At 43.3% G+C, this 20143-nt stretch overlaps 1 protein-coding gene across 1 annotated transcript; it reads left to right on the forward strand.

Annotated features, from left to right (window-relative positions):
• The first annotated feature begins 4591 nt into the window (after positions 1–4591).
• Positions 4592–19033, forward strand: ANKRD40 (ankyrin repeat domain 40). The gene is made up of 5 exons (XM_081899850.1): positions 4592–5421; positions 8012–8160; positions 8686–9165; positions 11449–11630; positions 16046–19033. The coding sequence occupies exons 1-5, from the start codon at positions 5288–5290 to the stop codon at positions 16190–16192; spliced, it is 1092 nt and encodes a 363-aa protein (XP_081755976.1). The 5' UTR covers positions 4592–5287; the 3' UTR covers positions 16193–19033.
• The last annotated feature ends 1110 nt before the right edge of the window (positions 19034–20143 follow it).

A 20143-nucleotide genomic window follows, 5' to 3' on the forward strand; every position in this document is an offset into this window, starting at 1 on the left:
TCCTTCCCCAATGCCTTGCGCCCTCTCTTGGCGTCCCTGTTAGGCAACTGTGGAACCACCTCACAACTCTCAGAATCGCACTGTGCGAAACTTACCCACGCACCTGTGGCCTGGTACCTCTCTGGTGGAATACCCTTTGTTGTGCGACTGGACCTCCTAGGCACAAACTCAGGTGTTCCCTCTGACTCACTTTGATCAGCAGGTGTGTCCTCTGCATCATGGAATTCACCCTCTGACTTAAAGCATCTTCGAATCCTCTCCATCACACTCACAGGAGAACTAGGCTCACTTTTGGGCTGTTGTTTTACAACTTGTGGAGATGCCCTATCCTGCTCTTGACCCTGGTCAGTGACCTGGTCGTCATCAGCAGCCTCAGCCTCTTCTTCCGCCTCATCAGAACTGTCTTCTGGATCAGAGAGACAATTTGAGAGAACATCACGCCTGACAGGAGACTTTGACTTTACATCCTCCTCACAGAACTCAGCGTGTTTACTGATCAGCACCTTACTCTGATCACCTGAAGGGTAAGCAAACCGCCATGCACGGGCTTCTGGCTCATACCCACAGAAGATCATTTTCTGGAATTTGGCTCCATCTGGCCCTCGCAAAGCCTCAGGCACAGAGATAACCGCAGGAGACCCAAACTTGCGCAGAAAGTGAACCTGGGGTTTGCGGCCATTCAACAGAGAAAACGGAGTGTCACCTACCAGCGAATTGTAGGTCCTATTCCAGGTGAAGCATGCAGCTCTAGCCGCCTCCAGCCAAAACTGTGGAGGTAACTCAGACTCTGTAAGCATCACCTGTGCTGCCTGAACCAGAGCTCCACTCCTCAGCTCTGCCACCCCCCTCTGATTGGGTGAAGTAACTGTGTGACGTATCCCTTTCTCGTGAAAGAACTTCTGCAAAGCAGAACCAGTGTACCTAGCATTTCTGTCACTGATGATCGCTTGCACTCTGGTGGAGAACCTTAGTTCTACTCCCTCAATCCAGCTCTTGATCAGCTGTGCTGCATCCTCCTTGGATCTGAGACCATGACTCCAGGAATTCTGCGAAAAATCATCCAGAAAAGTCAGCAGATACCTGGCTCCCCCTAGACTCTGTTCCTTGACAGAATTGGACAGATCTATGTGTACCAGCTCAAAAGGTTTGGTGGTAACCCGTTCCACCTTTGGGTAACTGCACCCTCTCACCTTTGCCTGCTTGCAAGTGTCACAATTAATGGCACTTCCACAATTTTTAATCTTACAACCTGCAGCGACCTCAGGTAACACCTGCAAATCCTCTAAAGGATTGTGAATCGTTCTCTGATGCCATACGCATGCACATGAGGCATCATGAGTGGGAACTGTAGTACGCTGGTTGGGAACTGTAGCACGCAACGCTTGTGCTTTCTCAACCTTCCCCTCACCCCGAAGAGACGTTTTAAGAACGAAAAGATCATTCTGTCCCCGTTTCACTTCAACAAGTCGTCTTCCTTCTCTGGAGATTGTGCAGGAATCCCCCTGGAAACAAACCTGAAAACCCTTTTTTAACAAATAAGGCACGGATAACAAACAGTGATGAACCCCTGGAACAACACAAAAATCCACCGCCTCCTGCAAAACAGAAAGAAACAATGTACCACAGTTAGTGACATTTTTCCGCTGTCAATTTGCAAATAAAACAGTTTGTCCTGTGGAAACTGCCGTGCAATTCCACATCTCGACTGCAGGGGTCTCTGGAACCATGTTGCGGTTAGCTGCAGAGTCAATAACAAAGCAGAGCTCGAAATTTTCCACTCGGCCGTCTTCGAACAATGCCATGCTTGCAGAAACTTGATAAGACTCTTCCTGTTTACCACGACCACCTGGTTCAGTTCCACGCCTGCCTGTCTTCCCAGGCCTGTTGCCACGGAAACCCGTCTGGTTCCCATGAGAAGTGTCCTTGCCAACATCCCGCCTCGGCTCTCTGCTCCGGTGGGGGCTACTGCCACGCAGACGTTGAACTCCAGTGGAAAAACACTGCCCGGGGCTCCTGCCAGCTGGCCTGGCCTTCCTCCTTCTGGAACGGCGCCTCCCACCAGCCTGGCCCCCCCTGAAGCTGCTCTTCGCTTCAGCACAAGTGAAAAGTCTTTTAAACTTGCCTTTGGAACTCTTCGCCCCCCCGATCTGCTCACTAGCGCTCCTAGAGGCCAAGACATCGGGAACAGGGCCTGCCAGTCCAGCCTCTCCAGGACCCAGTCCATCACACAGACGTGTAGAAGCATTACAACAGCTCCCCAACACTGTCCCAGCCCCCATTGGGCTTTCTGGGCATCCTTCAGCCTCTCCTGGGCTTCCTCCAGCCCCCTCTGGCCTGGCTCCCGCTGAGCTTTCACACACACTCCTCAGCGCCTGCCAGGCGGCATGGGCCGATTCAACGCCCTCCAGATGAGGCTTCAGTGATTCATCAACGCATGCTCTGAGCATATCCAGCTCAAGTTGCATTCTCTGCTGGCTATCTTCAGCCCACGCAGCCCCACAGCTTGCAACGCCTGTTCCAGCTGCTGGCCAGCTAAGGGGTGATTTTGGCTCCCATTGGCTTGCTTCCCAAAGCCCCTCGACTAAGAACCATCCCCTTATTCTTCTGCTCCATATTGCCCAACTCTTTAGAGTGAGCTTTTCCAGCGGTATATTCTGGCTTTTGGCCATCTTCTCCCGTTCTCCCAAGGTGCCCCAAGCTGTACTTACTCCGTACTCAGTGCTCAGTACCAGCTCCTACGGCTCTCCCTTGCTTGGAGTAACAATTCCAGCTGCTTTTAGCTCCAGCTGCTTCTCAGCTTCCAGCCACCTCTCTGTATCAGCAGCTCTCATTGCCTCTTAGAAGCAGGCAATTAATCATTCTTGCTCTCCGGCATCTAGTCAGCTCCCGTTGGCCTCCGACGGCCCCTCAGCCTCAGAACGCTAACTTCAAAGAATTCCTGAGGCTCACAGCGTCTGCTTTACGAGCGTTGGCTGACCTCCATAACCTCTTGGATATCGATCTGCCGTGACACCTGATTACTTTATGATCGTCAATCAGCAGTTTATAATGGGTCCGGCACACTTCTTCAAAGCTGCGCCACTGTTGCTCCCTTCAGGTCACGGCTTAGCAGAGTTGAACACACAGCGGTGTAAAGCAGACTTTCTTCCTTCTTCTGGCAAGCACACACAGACAGCTCCGTCTATTTACAGCTCTTTATTGAAACATTTTACCAACAAAGACCGGGGCTTCTTTCAGCCATATCCAAAGGCACGTCTTTTCTCTCTCAGATACACAGAGAGAAGTGAAAGTACAGGGAAAAACTCCTCCTCCTGAGCTTCTAAAAGCTTCTGTCTCCTCCCAGCTTCTAACAGCTGACGTCGGAATGTGACGCACACTCAGAACAACTTAACCATTTAAGTTCTGATCACTCACAAGGAGTACTTAAAAAAAAATAGTCTCATGCTGTGAGACAGAATCATAATACAATCACTTTATAAAACATGGCCAGTTTTTGTTTCGAAAACATCTGACACCTGAGGCTGAGTACATGAGACTCAGACTGCAATCCTAAACACTAGTCCTGAGCATAATGGGATATACTTCTGGGTTAAGTCAGAATTTCCCCAAAAAGAGGCAAGTACTGTTTTGACTTTGTGAAGGAGATACAGAAGGGAAGTCATGTTTGGCTCCTTGTTTATGTGAGTTGCCAACCTTTTGTTCTCTAAGGGCTTCTCTGCCTATCATATCTACGTACCTGTGAAAAAAACACACAGATTTTTTTCATGGAGAATCCCACCCATTCCAAGTAAATTTCTTAGTATTCCCAGGGTTCGAAGTGTTTTATTTTAGTTGTAAAATGTCTGTTAGGTCTGGGCAAGTGTTTGCTTCTGGATCAATCAATGTGAACTTTTATTATGCAATCACAGTACAGTGTTCAATGCAAAAACATATCATTAAAACAAAAGCAGAACACAAAATCTTAACCATTAATTATCCTGCAAAACAACGGTATGTATTTGTTTTACTGCTAGAAGGAACCTGGCACTAAAGTTTTGTTTATATTATTTATTTTCCCATATTTTATTAATATATTTATGCCCCACCTTTCTTTTTTAAAAAGACTACTAGGCACCTTAAACAATAATGAATCATTAAAAAAACACAACCAAAATAGGGAAAGTGCACCTCAGGCAGAACATCCCCCCCACAAATTGTCAAAACAGTGAATCGGTCTACTGCACTAAAATACGTTAAGTAATGGGACAGGCCAGTAGTGATGGACTTGGGTGGTTTTCCCTTAGGAGAGCTTTCCATGACTATAACGCCCCAACTGAGAAACTGCTGCCCTGTGTGTCTGGCCATCATAATTCAGACAGCAAGCACTCTCCTGTTCCATTTTAAGAAGCAATCTGCAACATGGACTCTAAGAAACCTTAATTATATTACAAAATGTGCACATTGTAATAAAACTGGGGACAGCATTGGCAGATTACTAGGGAGACATAAATTTACCAAGTCCAATATTTCAAAAGTGCTGCTCTACAATATATTTAGCTGTTTTAGATTTACCGCTGTAGCCTGCTCTGCATCCGTTTAGAACTTCTACAAATTTTTTTCTGCGCTCCAGCATCATTTCTCGACGCCTCATATCTTTTTTAAGCCGAGTTTCCTGTTTAGCAAGGAACTGGCTCACGGTTTTAATACGTTTGGATCAGTAGTGTTAACAGATTTGTTCGCAGCGTACATCGTGCTAGGAATCTGCCGCCGGGGAAGGGAGGGAAACTGACGATCCTTTTCAGTGGAAGCACAAGCAAAAAAATGCAGAGAGATCTGGAGTTGGGGTAGGTTGTGGTATAAAGTAGTGATGGCGAGAAAGACTGCTTATATTTTAAATAGCAACCCGTATGAGCAAATGGGGGAAAAAAATGAAAGTGTTCTGCAAGATTGCAGGAGCGCGTGAATGTTCGCGTGCCGGACTGTTGGTAGGAACTAAATATCTAGGTCACTGTTGTCTCACTTAATAGAGTCCCCCTGCGAGAAGGAGGAAGCCGTATCCGCTCTAGACTATGCAATTAGGGGAAAATGGCCTTCAGAAATGTGAAACTGTTTGATTTATGAGCCATAGGTAGGAAACAGCTGCATATGAGTTTAAGATGAAAAAGGACTAAGGCGTGAGACTTTTCTTTCAGGACGGATCGGATTCTTCCTGCCTCTGATGGACTAGTTTTATAAGATGATCCGTCGTTCGCAGTAGGCGGCTCCATTCGACAATCCCAAAGTTTTACTGCAAAGATAATTTTGTAACATGAGCTCTGCAGCAGAGGAAAAAGAGCTTCAGGAGCGACTGAGAGAAGCCGCTGCTTTGGGGGATGTTGAAGAAGTTCAGCGATTGGTGGAATGTGGCGTCAGTGTGAACTCTCAAAACGAAATCAACGGCTGGTGAGCATTTAGCAAGTGAATTGCATCGGCAGCTTTTGGGCAATGCCATACGTATTGGCATTTTCAGAGAGCGATGTGTGGTAGACTTGGTTACTGAGTTTGGAGTGATATTTTACAAGTCTTTTCTTCTTGCTATTCATCCCTTCTAAAATTTCTAAAAGGAGGGTCAGACAATGCATTTGCTGTTACGTTTTATAGCGTTCAAAAGTTTATTTTAATCTTGTTAGCAGTGTCTACATCACACTGACGAGATCTGGTTGTCTGCTTGTTAGATCACAAGTGCCTTTCTCTTTGGTTGGCTTTTGTGAGGTGAATCTCACATTTTAGCAATTATATTCTTATATTTCTAAAAGTTCTCATAAAGTAAAAGTTATCATTTTTTTGTAATATAAATTGAATGTCTGGCCACTGTGCTTTCTTTTCTTCTACTCTTGTTGGTTGGTCTTATGGAAATGTATTGTGATTTTGGTGTGACATGAAGTTGTCTTGGAAAGGGAAGGAGTGAATTAGTGAGATTTGCATGCGGCACAAAATTGTTTTGAGATTTGTTCAGAGTAGAAGAATACAGCAAAACTTTGTCAGAATGATACAATGATAGATAACTGCACACTGGAGAGAAACATTCTAACAATATTAATGTAGTTATAAATATTAATATACCAGATAATTATAGTACAGTACTGTACAGTAAACTATTGACAATCACAAAATCAGTATTGTATACTAAATATGTTAGAAAAAACAGAAAGTTTAACATTGGTTAGAGCTAAATGGCTTCGCTGACCATTTAACAAAGTCTAATACTGCAGTAGTCTCAAAATCAACCATATAGTTCTGAAAGAGAATAGCTTTATAATGGAAATGGTTTTTATTTCAATGATCTGTGACCTTTTCCAGCAGAAGTAATATTTTAAAAAGAATCTTGAGAGCACACTGAGATAAAATAAGTAGTAATGAACTAGGGTGACCAAGTGTCCTGCTTTAGAGAGGACAGGATTCTATTTGAAGGTGTCCCCCTCTGTTTGAAGGGCTGTCAAGTCTCAAGTTTGGTTTAAAGATGAACCTGAATGAAGGAGGGCAAGAGCTTTGACGTTACTCCATCAACAACTGGACAGCAGACAAATGGGTCACTTGATTGTAGTTGTCTCATCTAGACTGAGATGCATTGTATGTATTTTAAATTATAGTAATTATTCTAAACCTGCATCAATGCATATACGTTATCATATGGAAATCTATGTCCTTTTCAATTATGCCTGCATAGTTTTTTGGCACTGCATAACTGGGCACTATTTGTTGAACTGGAAAAAGCGTTGAATTTACCGGTAGATTATAGAGACTTGGAATCAAATCCTTGCTCACTTAGGCATCTCACTGGATGGTCTTACACTCAGCATAACCTACTTTATTGGGTTGCTCTTAAGATAAAAATAGGATAACCTGATGTGTGCTGTCTTGAGCATCTTGGAAGAAAGAAGGTAGAGAAATGCACGAAACAAAGAAATAGCAGTTTTGCAGGATAGTAGGAGGGCCATGCTTGAAAAGGTCAACAACACTATAGGCTTGCCCACACTTCTGCTTGTGCTGTACCTAGAAAGCATGGGTCCAAGCGGTTTTCTAGACATGGGTTCAGTTTCCCCCTTGCCCTCCAGCAGGACGTGTAGATAAACCCTGAGTCTTGATTGGATGGTCCAGCTTCAGTTGCTTCAAAGGTGCAGAAGAATTACTTGCCCTCACTGGACGTTGTTTGGAAAGGGGCAGGGTAATAAACCATACAGGATTGCAGGAGGAGGTCTCCTCTGCCCCACTGGAGCTTTAATTATCACCATTCCTCATATTTACATAGTCAATTAGTGTGTGTGGATCCTTTTGTAGTCACCCTGGTGCCATCTGCACACAACAGCAGACTATGGGAAACTCCCAAGGTTTGCAGACATACAAAAGGAAAAAGTTCAGTGCCTTTTTATCCAAATCATCCCAAATACACTAAATTTGAACACAAGAATTCTGTTTACGAAGGTATTGCCTGACTGTGGATTTGGGTATATGCAAGACTGCCTTTATCAATACAGTAGTTTGCTGTTACACTGAGATGTTGTTTGGAGGGGGAGGAAATAAATGTTTTGTATTTATACCTTGTCAACTTAAGTAAATTAGGTAATTGCATTAAATCAGTGAAATCCTTTCTAAAAATGGGTTTGGGCTGGTTTGTTTTTCCAGGAGGGGGAAATGTGCCTCAAATCTTAATTCAGTTGTTGTTGTTTTTAAGTGTGCCCCAGATATTGGAAGTTTAGAGTGTGGGCTCATCTCTTTGGCCTTGCTGCTAGAGAACTGCATGTGAAAGCTGTGAAACTAGAAGTACTGTAATGAACTTTGAAGCACTGTGATTTGCAATAGGGAAGGAATCTGCCAGTAGGTGTCACTATAGGAATGTATAAGAAATATAAAAAATCTGTAAGAATAGCAAAACTGCTCAGCTTAAGGTAGGCTGTCATTATTTTTCAACGGATATAGTACACCAGTTTTTATTTTTATTTAATGTAGTGTGTTTGCACCCCCCAAACTTAGCTGTTACATTTGCCTTGTGCAGGACTTGCTTGCATTGGGCCTGCAAACGGAACCATGCTCAAGTGGTATCGTACTTGCTACATGCTGGCGCTGATAAGGACGCTCTGACTGTTAAAGAAGAAACACCAGCCCAGTTAACATCAAAGAGGGAAATTAGGAAGATGCTGGGAGGTAAAATGATCGGTTGATACTAACAACTGTCTAGAATATTTTGGTGCCGAAAGGAATCCATAGTGATTCAATGAAGATGAAACAGTATGATCTTCCTGCCCTTGTAACTTTCTCCCCTAAGTCTCCTTTAATCCTTTCGCTAGAATCAGCACTGATGTGTACAGATACTGATTTGGAAAAAGGAAGACTGTAACCATCAAAAATTGATTGCTGAACTTTGACTTGGTTAAAAATGTAGTCCCTCGTTAATCCCAGATGGGGATGTGCAGGGATAATTTTTGTGACATTTAATTTAATATCTAACTTCATAATAGAAGTATCAAATGATTGCATTTTATTATAGCATTAGAAATGCTTAATTTATTTTTATGTGCACATTGTAATTTTAACATGTACAGCTAGCTTAGCAGTGCTATGTTTCTCTCTCTCTCTCTCTCTCTCTCTCTCTCCCACCAGGTTACTCACCAAACCTCTGTATGTTTGGTTGGAAATTACCTTTATTTAGAGCTATTCTTTATTTTGCAGTGGAAGATGCTGAGGAGCTTCCGGATGAGAAGAAAGATTCCGCCTTGCCCATTATCCCCAATTACTTGGCTAACCCACCTTTCCCTTACGTGTATAACTCCATGAGTAGCAGCACTACCAGCACCTCAGCTTCCTCTTTGAATGGAAGACTTTCCCCTTCCTTAGAACAGCACAATGAAGACTGCCCCATTTCTTTACCTCAAGTTCAGACACCTGGCACTACCATGTTGCAACATGAAAAGCTTTCCCCTCTGGGATCCAATGGGGACATGACAAGGGCAATGGCAGCGGAATCCCCAGAGCCTGCAGTCCAAAATGGTCACGGTCACCAGATGCCTCTTCCTCCAAACAGGACGCTCTCTTCCCCTGTTGCAGCTAAACAGCCTGAAACACAGCCACCAAATGGTTCCTGTGCTGGACCTGTCCCAACATTTCAGCCCTTTTTCTTCACCGGAACATTCCCCCTTAGTAACATGCAAGGTAACCTCAGTTGTTAAGCTTTCAAGATAGCTTAGTGCTGCCTTTTGGTGAAAACAATTAGAATAAAAACTGTGTGTAGATTGAACAAAAATTGGACAGGATAACAAATCAATTAGCGCAGCGTTTGGTTTGGTTTATAATCTTCCGTGGTCAGAAGTCTCTTCCTAAATTTTCTGTCACTTCATACAACCTAGTGGTCAAGACAGTGATACCTAAATGAAATTCCCCAAAGTTTCTGGGGGCCTTTTCTAGCTGCCTGGGAAACAGTCACATAAGCATTAATCAGACATTTGTCTGAAGGTGTACAGAAGAGGGAAGGCGGCCCTAACTAACCACTATGTGCATTAAATGTAATGTCTGGAAAATCTATGGGGAGATAAAACTGCGTTTAGGCTGTGTCTGCACAATTTATATATCTGTCAAACAGGCAGAGTCCTCGAATCACATGGGAAGAGCCTACATATGGCAATTATTTCCAGACATGTTATCAAATGTGCTTGGGTGAGCCCAATCATGATCACTGCCCCTAGGCATATGAGCGTTGAATAGTGCTAAATTATTCCCTCTCACACCAAGCAGAGGATGGTCACTACTGTGGATTTACAGAACTCATACCCATTGCCTAATGATTATATAAGTGGCAGTACAGTCATACCTCGGGTTGAAGTAGCTTTGGGATAAGTACCGTATTTTTCGCCCTATAGGACGCACCTAGATTTTTTTTGGGGGGGGGGAAATCCCGCCCCCAGGCGGGTCCCAGAGCAATGCCGAAGCTGAGCGCAGCTTCGGCATCGCTTTGGGAGCTTGCGCGGCTGGGGGCGGGGGAAGCCGGAGCTTCCGGCATCACAGCTTCCGCATCGCTCTGGCTCCCGTTCTGGGGGCTGGGGTCGGGGGAAGCTCCGCTAACGGTCAAAATGACATCATGCGCAGAAACGGTGAATAGCGACCCGCGCACGCGGGTCGCGTTTGCTTCTTGATGCGAACAGGGCTCCAGAACAGATCCCGTTTGCATCCAGAGGTACCACCGCATATTTTAGTAGTAGAAATTGCTCCTTATGTTACTAAACTAAATGGATTCTATATCCCCCCGCCAAATCAATTCACTGTTTTTGTTTGGCCTGTTGCAGATATAGAAAAATAGATTTATTGAAGTTGTTATTATTGAGCTCTAAATGACAGTGTATCATCAGGAGTACCATAGATTCCTCTTTCCCCACAAACAATAATGCTTATTTGCCTTAATTGCTGTTGCTTAAATTGAATGCGTATCTAGGCATATTACCGAAGTAGTAGTATTTATTTCATTGTTTTGGGCCTTCAAAACCTTATTGAAACAACTTACAGTGCAAAAATACTTAAGGCTGGTTCTTTCTGCTAAACGCAGAGATAGCATGGCCATGAGAAGGGTTATATCCATGCTTTTTTCCCCTGCTGCTGCTAGGCAGCTCTGCATGCATCAAGCAATAGTTGACATTTTCTGATGGAGGTCCTGATACTAATGCAGGCCCCATGAAAGCAACCACCCAAAGCTGAACTGTGAAAAGATGCAGATTTGCAGTTACACCATGGGCCGTGTTTGATGACAGCGGAAATGTGTTTTATGGCTGCACCTGCATATTCAAGGACCTTGTCAATTGCCTGCCCCTCCCTCTCTCTCTCTCTCTCTCTCTCTCTCTCTCTCCCCTTCCCTCTCTCCCTCTCTCCTTGCCCGCCCCCCCCCCCAACTTGAGGGTTTCTTTTGATGGCAGGTTTGGTCTAGCACGGGTTGGGGAAGCTTTTTCAGCTTAATGGTTACATTATATTCTGGACCACATTCCAGTGGTGGGCAGGGCCTGGGGAAAAGTGGGAAGATCAATGAATGTAAATGCTACCTTTGTATAGTAGGTTAGTATCTACTCACACACACCTTGCTCTATGCAGACAGTTGAAGGAGACAGTGCAGCCAGGCAAATACACTTGAAGAAGGTTGCCAGGCTGAGGAGCATTCTGAGGCTCAGATAGAGGTCTGGAGGGCTGAAGCTCTCCATCTCTAGTCCAGGAGCCTCATTGCTACTCCATGGCAAGCATCACGTTGAAGTTGTTATTGTTATTATTATTTATTTATTAAATTTGTATACCGCCCTATACCCGCAAGTTGCAGGGCAGTTCACAAGTTAGAAAAAGGGTTTGCCAAAAGTGAAACAAGGCAACCTTTTGAAATTTAATTACTACCCAAAAACATTTGCCAAGTGCTTATTATTAATGCTCCTAACAATTGTGGTTGTGTGTGTCTTTTAAAATTAGAACTGGTGCTTAAGGTCCGAGTTCAAAACCGTACTCTAAAAGAGAACGATTTCATTGAAATTGAACTGGATCGGCAAGAACTGACTTACAAAGAATTGCTCAGAGTAAGCTGCTGTGAGCTGGGGGTTAACCCGGAACATGTGGAGAAAATAAGGAAACTTCCAAATACAGTATTGAGAAAGGTAAGATCCTCATTCTGTCCTTGTTCCTCTGTTTCTTTTTTATTCTTTTTCTTTTGCTGATGCCAGACCTGTAGAATGACACATGAAGCTGAATGCAGTCCAGTGGCTATATCTGATTTTTGTTTCATAACTTCCCTGGGTTTCAACCCTGAGGAAAGCAGCAAAGGCTGGAGACTTTTTGATTGACCAGGGTTTTCGCCTGACATACTGCATTTAGCCTGGGTTCTGCAGGCCTGTTTTATGCATTTAAGAGAGTGTGTGGTTTCTGGGGTGCTTAAGATACCTGTATTATTTCCTGAGACTTTCAAATCAGAAGTACGGTAGTAGCATTTCAGCAGTGTAACTCTGCCTGGACAAGAATAGGCCACTTAAGCGTGTAGGTAATAGATTAATTGATGGGTCTTATTTCTCCCCCAGTGATCGGTTTAGATTTTGGAGTTCATATTTGACACTGGCATTTTGGTGCTAATGCTAATGTCAAATTTTGGTGCCGGAGCAGATTTCTGTGTCAATAAGACTTTGTTATATTCTAAATATCAATTTAGAATATCGGTGCAATGATGGAAATTGGATACTCCAATAAAAATGACTAAAAGTCAAAAGCACTGGGCGCAAAGATTCAGTGGAATCTCTCTCTCTCTCTGTGCTATGTTGAATTTTTGGTTGCATTTCATTGCTAATGAGTAGGACAACTGTGTTTCCACTCCAGGTCTTTTTAAAATTTCAGTCCATGCAGGAGGGAGTTTTGTGTGTGCAGAACGGCAGCAAGCCATGTGCAAACCTGCACGGCATGTTGCATGTTATGTGCAAGAGGATTTACCATCTGTGTAGTTTGATACTGGAAGTTCCTGTTCTCAGATGTAGGTATAGATATTCAAAGGGTTGGAGAAACATACACATCCAAATGCACACAATCTATATATTCTCATTTGCCCCTGCTCAGGGCAGGTAAAGATAAGGGTTTTCCATCGCCAAGTAACGTAATGGAAATGCTGTCCTGATACAACTTCTGAGGCCACTATGTGTGACTTTTCTTTCTGGGGTTCTTATTTAAGTAGGTTTGGCACATAGCTACATCTAGATGTGGGCCAATGGCTTTCAGCTGCATACCTGAGAGCTGAAATTGGACCCAAAGTTATTCAGCATCACTGCTTCTGTATCTCTGACATTGGTTATACCAGCTTCTGATTCCTTTTGCAGTTGCAGTTTAGTATAACCCATCGGTTAGGACTGGGCAACACACACAATCTGTAAACCACATGGATTCAAAGCGTCCTAGAGTTTAGAGTTGGAAGGAAACTTGGACGTTTTTGGTCCAACCTCAATGTGCTGGATGCAGCTACAGCATCCCTGACAGATGGCCATGTGATGCTTGGTGTGCCATGCATGTTAGAATCTTGACAATTCAAGGAATTGAGTTGTCTCCCTGGATTCTCCCTGAGGCCAGTACAAGATGCTAACTTCAGAATTTGCAGGTCAGAATAGTTTAGGTTTTTCCTGTCTTCCATACAATAACTTATTTGCACAACTGCTGGGCACATCAGCTCCGTGCTAGCTAACGGCGAGCTGCTGTAGCCACACGCATGACCAATCTTCTTGCCTACCAGCTGTAGTATCTGCTGTAGTATCTCCTGCTGCAGTCCAGATGCCCAGCTCGCTCACTCTTTTCCTAGGTTTTTTGTTTTGGGTGCTCCACCCCACATAAACATTTGCTTTGAGTTAAGTGCGCTGATTTCCCCTCTGTTGTGTTTGCAGTTCAGATTGTAAAATCTTAGCGCACTCATCATTGCTTTTTCCAAGCTGTTAATAAAAATGCTCACTAGTGCTGGTCCAGGTCGGATCCCTGTGGAACGTCGTTTAGCTCCCCAATTCAAACAATAGCAATCCACTAATAGCTACTCTGGCTGAAATCCACAGCATGCTGGAACATCTTGTGTGTAGCTTGCCAGCCAAAAGTACACCTGCCTCATGGCAGCATGTTCCAATTCACCCTTCTCCAATTTACTTGTAAGAGTCGCATATGGAACATTATCTAAAGCCCTGCTGGAATTGAGATATTTTATCCATTTGGTTCCTTTTACTAAAGCCAATTATCCTGCTGGAGTAATAACCCAGGCTGGCTTTCATTTTCTCAAAAATATTGGCAGCTAATAACCAAGACCCATTCCTTCAGATATTTATTATAATTTATGATTATTCAAGTTTTCATACTATGTTCAGGGTAATTATAACGGTATCATCTTCCCCCAACCTGCATTTACGGATACTACAGTTCTTACACCAACATTTCTTGACGTCAGTGGGACTATCCTGCAGTACACAAGTTGCCCACAGCAGTCTTCATAAGCATCCAATCCCTTGTGAACGTTTCATATCTGTAGTTTTAAACCTTATGTTTTAAATAAAGAACGCCTTCTGAAAAGAGATGCTTAAAAAGAAAAAGCCCTCTTAGAATTGGAATCTCTGCCTGCCCTCCTCATCATGATAGAATGAGTGGACTTTTCCTGTGTAAATAATACAAGATCAAGATATTCCCGCGCTATTCACTAGTCACCATAACCCAGGCAAGTCCAAAGTCCGTTTTGGGGGCCTAATCCGGCCCGCTGGTCAGTTTAATCCGGCTGTGATGCACTTTAGTGCTAGGTGATCAAATAGGAAGCACTGCCTTTCCCCCCATTTTACAATGTGGTACCGTCTGCTTTATTTTTGTAGCCTGGCATGGTGGACTTAATTTTGTTGATGTAGATGTTTCAAATACCTGTGCTCTCAGTTGCTCTAGCCAAGCTGAACTGAATTGGAGCACAAATCCTCTTAAAGGCTCTGGCTCCCAATCCAGTTATACAGATGTAGCCCTGGTCAAATCAATCAACTCTAGCCCCCGTTGCCTCCTCTGGAACATCTGATTGGCATTCTCGCTGATTTCCTGATAGGACAACGTATATGGAGTCCCAACAGGAGGGGAACTGCATTCATATTGATAACCCTTAGCTGGTTCAAAGTACTTTGCAAGCAAGCAACATTGTCAGAATAGGCATTTTAGCTTGGACTTTTTTTAAAAAAGCAAAATTCATTCCAGGTTCCTAAAGGGAACTTTTCGTTTATCTGTTTTGAAAACTTTTTGAACGGTTCAATTTAAAAAAAGTGAGTGGTGTACATAGAATAATATAAAATAATAATAATATTCACACTGTGGCAAGTATATAGCATAAATTATGCACTCATTCTCCTTCACACATGCAGATAGCAACATAGTTGGAGAAGGCACACTTTCTCCTATTTAATGCAAATAGATTTGGATAGAAAGTAAAGGCTTCACTTGAACAATAGCTGCCCACAAGCATTAACTCCCTGTTGTATTCTGTTTGAGCTTATGTCTCTCTGGCAAACTAAGGCTGTAATCCTATGCACACCTGCCTGTAAGCAAGTTTCAATGTGTACCATAATACTTATTTCTGAGAAAGCATGCATAAGTTTGCACTGATAGTCTGAAAATCCATTTTTGCAGCATTAAAAGTGGCAACCCTTTGGTTTGCTGTATTTCTAGAAGACTCAAGCTATAGCATAAGAAATTTCTTAATCTCTTAGCAATCTCCATGTAAAGACCCTCACAGAGCATAGGCTGGCAAGAACACATGGAAGAACACAGGCCATAGGTCCAAGAATAAAACATTGGGTTGGATCCAAACTGTTTGTTGTTGAAGATAACTCTCATTGATTTCAATATCAACTATGATTGATTTTTCACACCGGTTTCAATGGGACAACTGCAACTAAATTGCTCTGGATCTCTCATCAACAGTAATCATTTATAAAACGAGTCCTAACACCAGAACCCCTACAAGTATTTCTGCTAGCACAACAAGGCTTTCCCCTCATCTGCACTCCCCACAAATAGGCAGGGGATGTTGGGAGAACACCTGAAATAGCATGCCAGCGGAGGAGAGGGCAGATTTCTCTGTCAGCACAAGTATTTCTGTTTGCCTGGTGAAACAACCTGCTTAGTACTATGTTGAGTTCATCCGTTAAAATCTACTATGTGCTGTGTACAGATTAAACGGAAGGTAGGCTTACAGTCTAAAAGACACAGCACAAAAGGAAAAGGGGATGGGAAGGGCAGAGAATGCAAACTCAAAACACCATTTCTTAAAGTTAACGAAGTTCTTAATAATGATCAGCTTGAATGAAAACAGTTCAGGGAGGAGAGGAACCAAAAGGGCAACTGGTCTCTCAGCCCAGACAATGGCGTGGATCCTGTTGTCCAGTTTCTCTTTCCTGCAGTCAGTTGGAACATCAAAATTAAATATACAAGATGTAGTGCAACACAAAGGTGAGCCGAAATGGTTGCATCATTTGGACTAGCATGTCTCATAATAGTATAGACATTGCTTTTAATTTATTGTGTTTATTTCTTTCAGGACAAAGATGTATCAAGGCTTCAGGATTTCCAAGAACTGGAGCTGGTTTTGACGATGAGTGATAATGACTTTCTGTTTAGAAATGCTGCACCAACGTTAACTGAAAGGCCTTGTTACAATAAGAAAGCATCAAAGTTGACTTACTAGCTATTCAAATGAAAAACCTGTCACTAGTATTTAACAGTTAAACCTAGGATTTTGCAAGGGCTATAACCTCAGATTCTACTTTACCTTGGAAGACAGAGTTAACCTATAAAGCACACTTACTTGGAAGCAAGTTCTGCTGAAAACATTTGGGCTCCTTCCTACTTAAGTGTCTGTAGGATTAGAATGTCCACTTAGAGTATCTGCAGTTAATTTTTGAGTAAACTGGCAGTGAAGTAATGTTTTTGGATAGGATACTAAGCAGCAACAGATTATTGCCTCTCTCTTCATGCAGCGGTGTTTCTTGCTAGGAAATCATTACATCTCTGAACACTGCAGAGTTAGAAGCTCTCAGGGAAAGACTTAAATTAAATTGCTCTAATAATTGCTACTTATTAAAAAGAGCAGGAGCACTTACGTTGAAGGAGAGAAGCCGGAACACATTTAACACTTGTAATTGGATACTTAGCATGCAGAGACTCCTAGTATAACCAGTGTTCAAATGTGTTAGCTTGAGAATAAGCTTCTTTTGCAGGAGAAGGGGTAAGAGGAAGAATGAGAAACCTGGGCTCTCAAACAGTAGTTACACTGGCCTAGTGCAGGAGCGGCTGTTCTGTGGCTCTGCAGTTGTTGTTTGACTTCAGTTCCCATCACCCCTGCCTATTGACTTATCTAGCTTGGACTGATGGGATTTGGAGTCCAAGAGTATCTGGAGGGTCACAGGTTAGTCACTCTGGCAAAGTGTTTCAAACTAAAGCTAATACAGCATCCTTTGGAGAATGGCATGTTGCAAAACGGAAGTGGGATATATCTCACCACTTAGGCATGTCACGAGGAATGTCAAGGTTGTTAGAGGCAGAACGGTAGACTGAGGTGGTCCCCCTAGCCTCACTGCTACTAATGGGACAAGCCACCTGTAAGCTTCCACAAGGGGAGAGGTCTGTACAGTTTGGAACTGACAAGCAGGGAACGACTCTCCTCCCCATCCCATCTCCCAGTGGTATGTTGTGGCCTGGGAGACTGGACCAGTCAGGTCCAGATGCCCATTCCTTTGGGGAGGAAGGCTTAAGACTTCTGACACTTTATTTGGCTGAGTTAAAACCGTCACCAAGTGGCTAAATCAGCTGTGATTTCTTCAAGATGGTGCTCAGGTCAAATATTTGAACATATTTACCGTGTTAACCCAAGCTGTAAATATGTTGACCGAAACCGTTAGGGTGTGTTTCTAACTCATTATTGCTTGCCAGTAAACAATACAGAATGGCTGGTAGTATCTGGTGGTGGCTGGGGATATTATTATTATTATTATTATTATTATTATTATTGGAGAGGCTTCCAGAAGGATTATTAAGAATGCAACTTCACTCCAGAGCCTGATGCCACACATGAAATGAGCACAACCCCCCTTAGCCTCTTATCCTAATTATCCTCTGATCTTGAAACTATTAACTATTTAAAGGAAAGTAATCTTGTAGCATTTTAAATAGCAAAAAATATTTTTAATACCAAGATAAATTAGTAAGGAAATCTTGGCATTTCTATGCATTTCTGACAGACTTGCTTGCATCTCATATAGGCATGTCCAGCTTTTCATCTTCTTGCTAGTTCACTTTCTGTATAAATAGTCTGCTGTCAAGTTCTAGAATTAAAGAGTCTGGAAAAGCATGGAACATAACATTTTTGAATAAAATATAATATACCTAGTTTTAGGATTATGTGTACTAGTGAAGGAATCTCAGTTACTCTAACCGCAGCACAATGAGTATGTGCTTCAAGTTGGTTGGACTACCCAGCTAGATGAATTAATTAACAGAAAAATATTCAGCTGCTGATTTCAGTGCCCCCATGTCAGGCTCCTAAGCTTCAGATTGGGGCAAATGCCCATATGCTCTGTAACCCTAGCTTCGAGCCATGGCTTTCTAAGCAACGGCCCTGACCGATATTACAGAATTACGAGCAGCTTTGAAGGGAAATTTATGCCCACAGTAATGCACTTGGAATGGGTGGTATTCAGCAACTTCCACTTGCTGAATGGGACTTTCCCCACTCCCCTCCACCAGATGTGCTCTAGAGGGAAAGGTCATTTTTCTGGAATGAAGGTCCACCACGTGGATTGTAGCGCCACCGGTTATCCAAACGCCAGAAATGCACTCAGAATTGCAAGTAGTGGGTGTGCCATAGTCCTCCTCCAGCTCAGAGAAGAAAAATGCACAGAGGACAAGCTGCTACAAACTGCTTCTTCAAGAAAATAACAGGAGAGTGCATATAAATGGTCTTAACAGAAAATATTGGAGGAACATATTGGAAGAATGCAAGCAAGATAATTGAAGCAAACACAGAGGAAACCCTTCCATGGATTAGGTAGCCACTCAGAAGCATATAGATAGGGAGAGAAGGCTGTGATGGAACTTCATCTCAGAGAAGTGTCCTTCAGGTAAGGAACCAATATTCCCTTCTCCATGTGAAAGATGCAAAACCTTTTGGGGGGTTGAGGAAAAGCGATGGACTACAAAAGGATCTGACAGAGCAGGTCCCTTCAGAAAACACTGTAGAAAAGGATGAGAACCAATGGAGGAGGATGTTTAGGTGGACAGGACTGAAGAAATGGCACAAACTAAAGTGACCTGATGAGGTGAACTTTGGCATGGAGGAGAGACAGACTGCAGCGGCTGGGGAAGGCAGACATTGGCAGCTGGGGACCACAAAAAAATAAACAGCAGGGTTGGGAGAGCAAGCAGCTGTGGCCAAGGAGAGCAAGTGGCTGAGGCCAGGATGCTGTGGCTGGAAAGGGAAATTGGCAGTAGCCAGGCGAATAGATGGCAGCAACTGGAGGGGGGAAAAAGGGTGGGGGAGAGAAAAATCTACTGGAACAGAGAGGGAAGCAGGAGGAAAACTGGAGACAGAAGAATCAAAGGACAGAAAATGGGGGTTTTTGAGGGGAAAACAATGGAAGATGAAGGTTAGTAAAGACACATGGAAAGTCATGGAGGTGAAGCTAGGAAAGATGACAGCTTCAGATGTTAGGTAGGAAATAGACTAGGATTGAGGAGGGCTAAGCCACACCTACTTCGTGTAACTTTGTGAGTAGCCTACCTTCAGATGGCTGGTGGCGTGATGGACCTTCATGCTCTTTTTAGATGCTTTAAACTCGGCCAGGCTAGAAAGAAGTGCTGTTCTGTGCACTTGCAAATTCCAGAAACCTGGATCTTATTTTGCTTTTCCAAGAGACCCATTTATCGTAACGGGATGCAAAGATTGATGCCACTAAGGGGGTCATTATTGCTTTGCATTATTTGCTAGGGGCAAACTCTGTGAGTGGAGCATCTAGCAGCATATTAAGCCCCTTCCTCAGTCCTGTAGTTCCCAAGATGATAACTCATCCATAGCTTACTACTCAAACGCTGTATTTTTCATCTCCTTAAGTCAGATCATTTGACAAAGGCATTTAATGTCATTCAGCTTCAGTGGCCCACACTGGTCACATGTCCTAGTTAAGGTAGGGCTTAAAAGCTTCACTGTGATTAATGGGTTGTACCCAGTGGTTGCACAAATGGAAAGCAGCTTTTTTCAGCCTGAGGGCCACAATCCCTTCTGTGGGAGCCACATACCAATGGTGGGAGGAGCCAGGGGCAAAAGTGGGTGGTGCAATGAATGCAGGAGCACAGTTCAAGAGACATCCAGAGAAAGGTGGGGCCTGGGGGAAGGTGGTGGTATGAGTTTTCCAAGGGTCCCAGGCCTAAACAATACATGGTTTACCTGAATTATTCCAAGTAAAACTATTCCTGTCACTAAATGCCTGGGTAGATACCATAATATTTCAGTGCAGTTATAACTGACAGGTAAAGCAGTTATTTGACTAAAACATTTAACTGTTTAATAGCTAACAAATTTAAGCTACCTTATGCTGAGTACAACCCTCTGAACTTCTATATCCCTTTAAACAGTGGAGCCAAG

This window comes from Podarcis melisellensis, assembly GCF_964234715.1.
Source record: "Podarcis melisellensis genome assembly, chromosome: 2".
Taxonomy (NCBI): Eukaryota; Metazoa; Chordata; class Lepidosauria; order Squamata; family Lacertidae; genus Podarcis; species Podarcis melisellensis.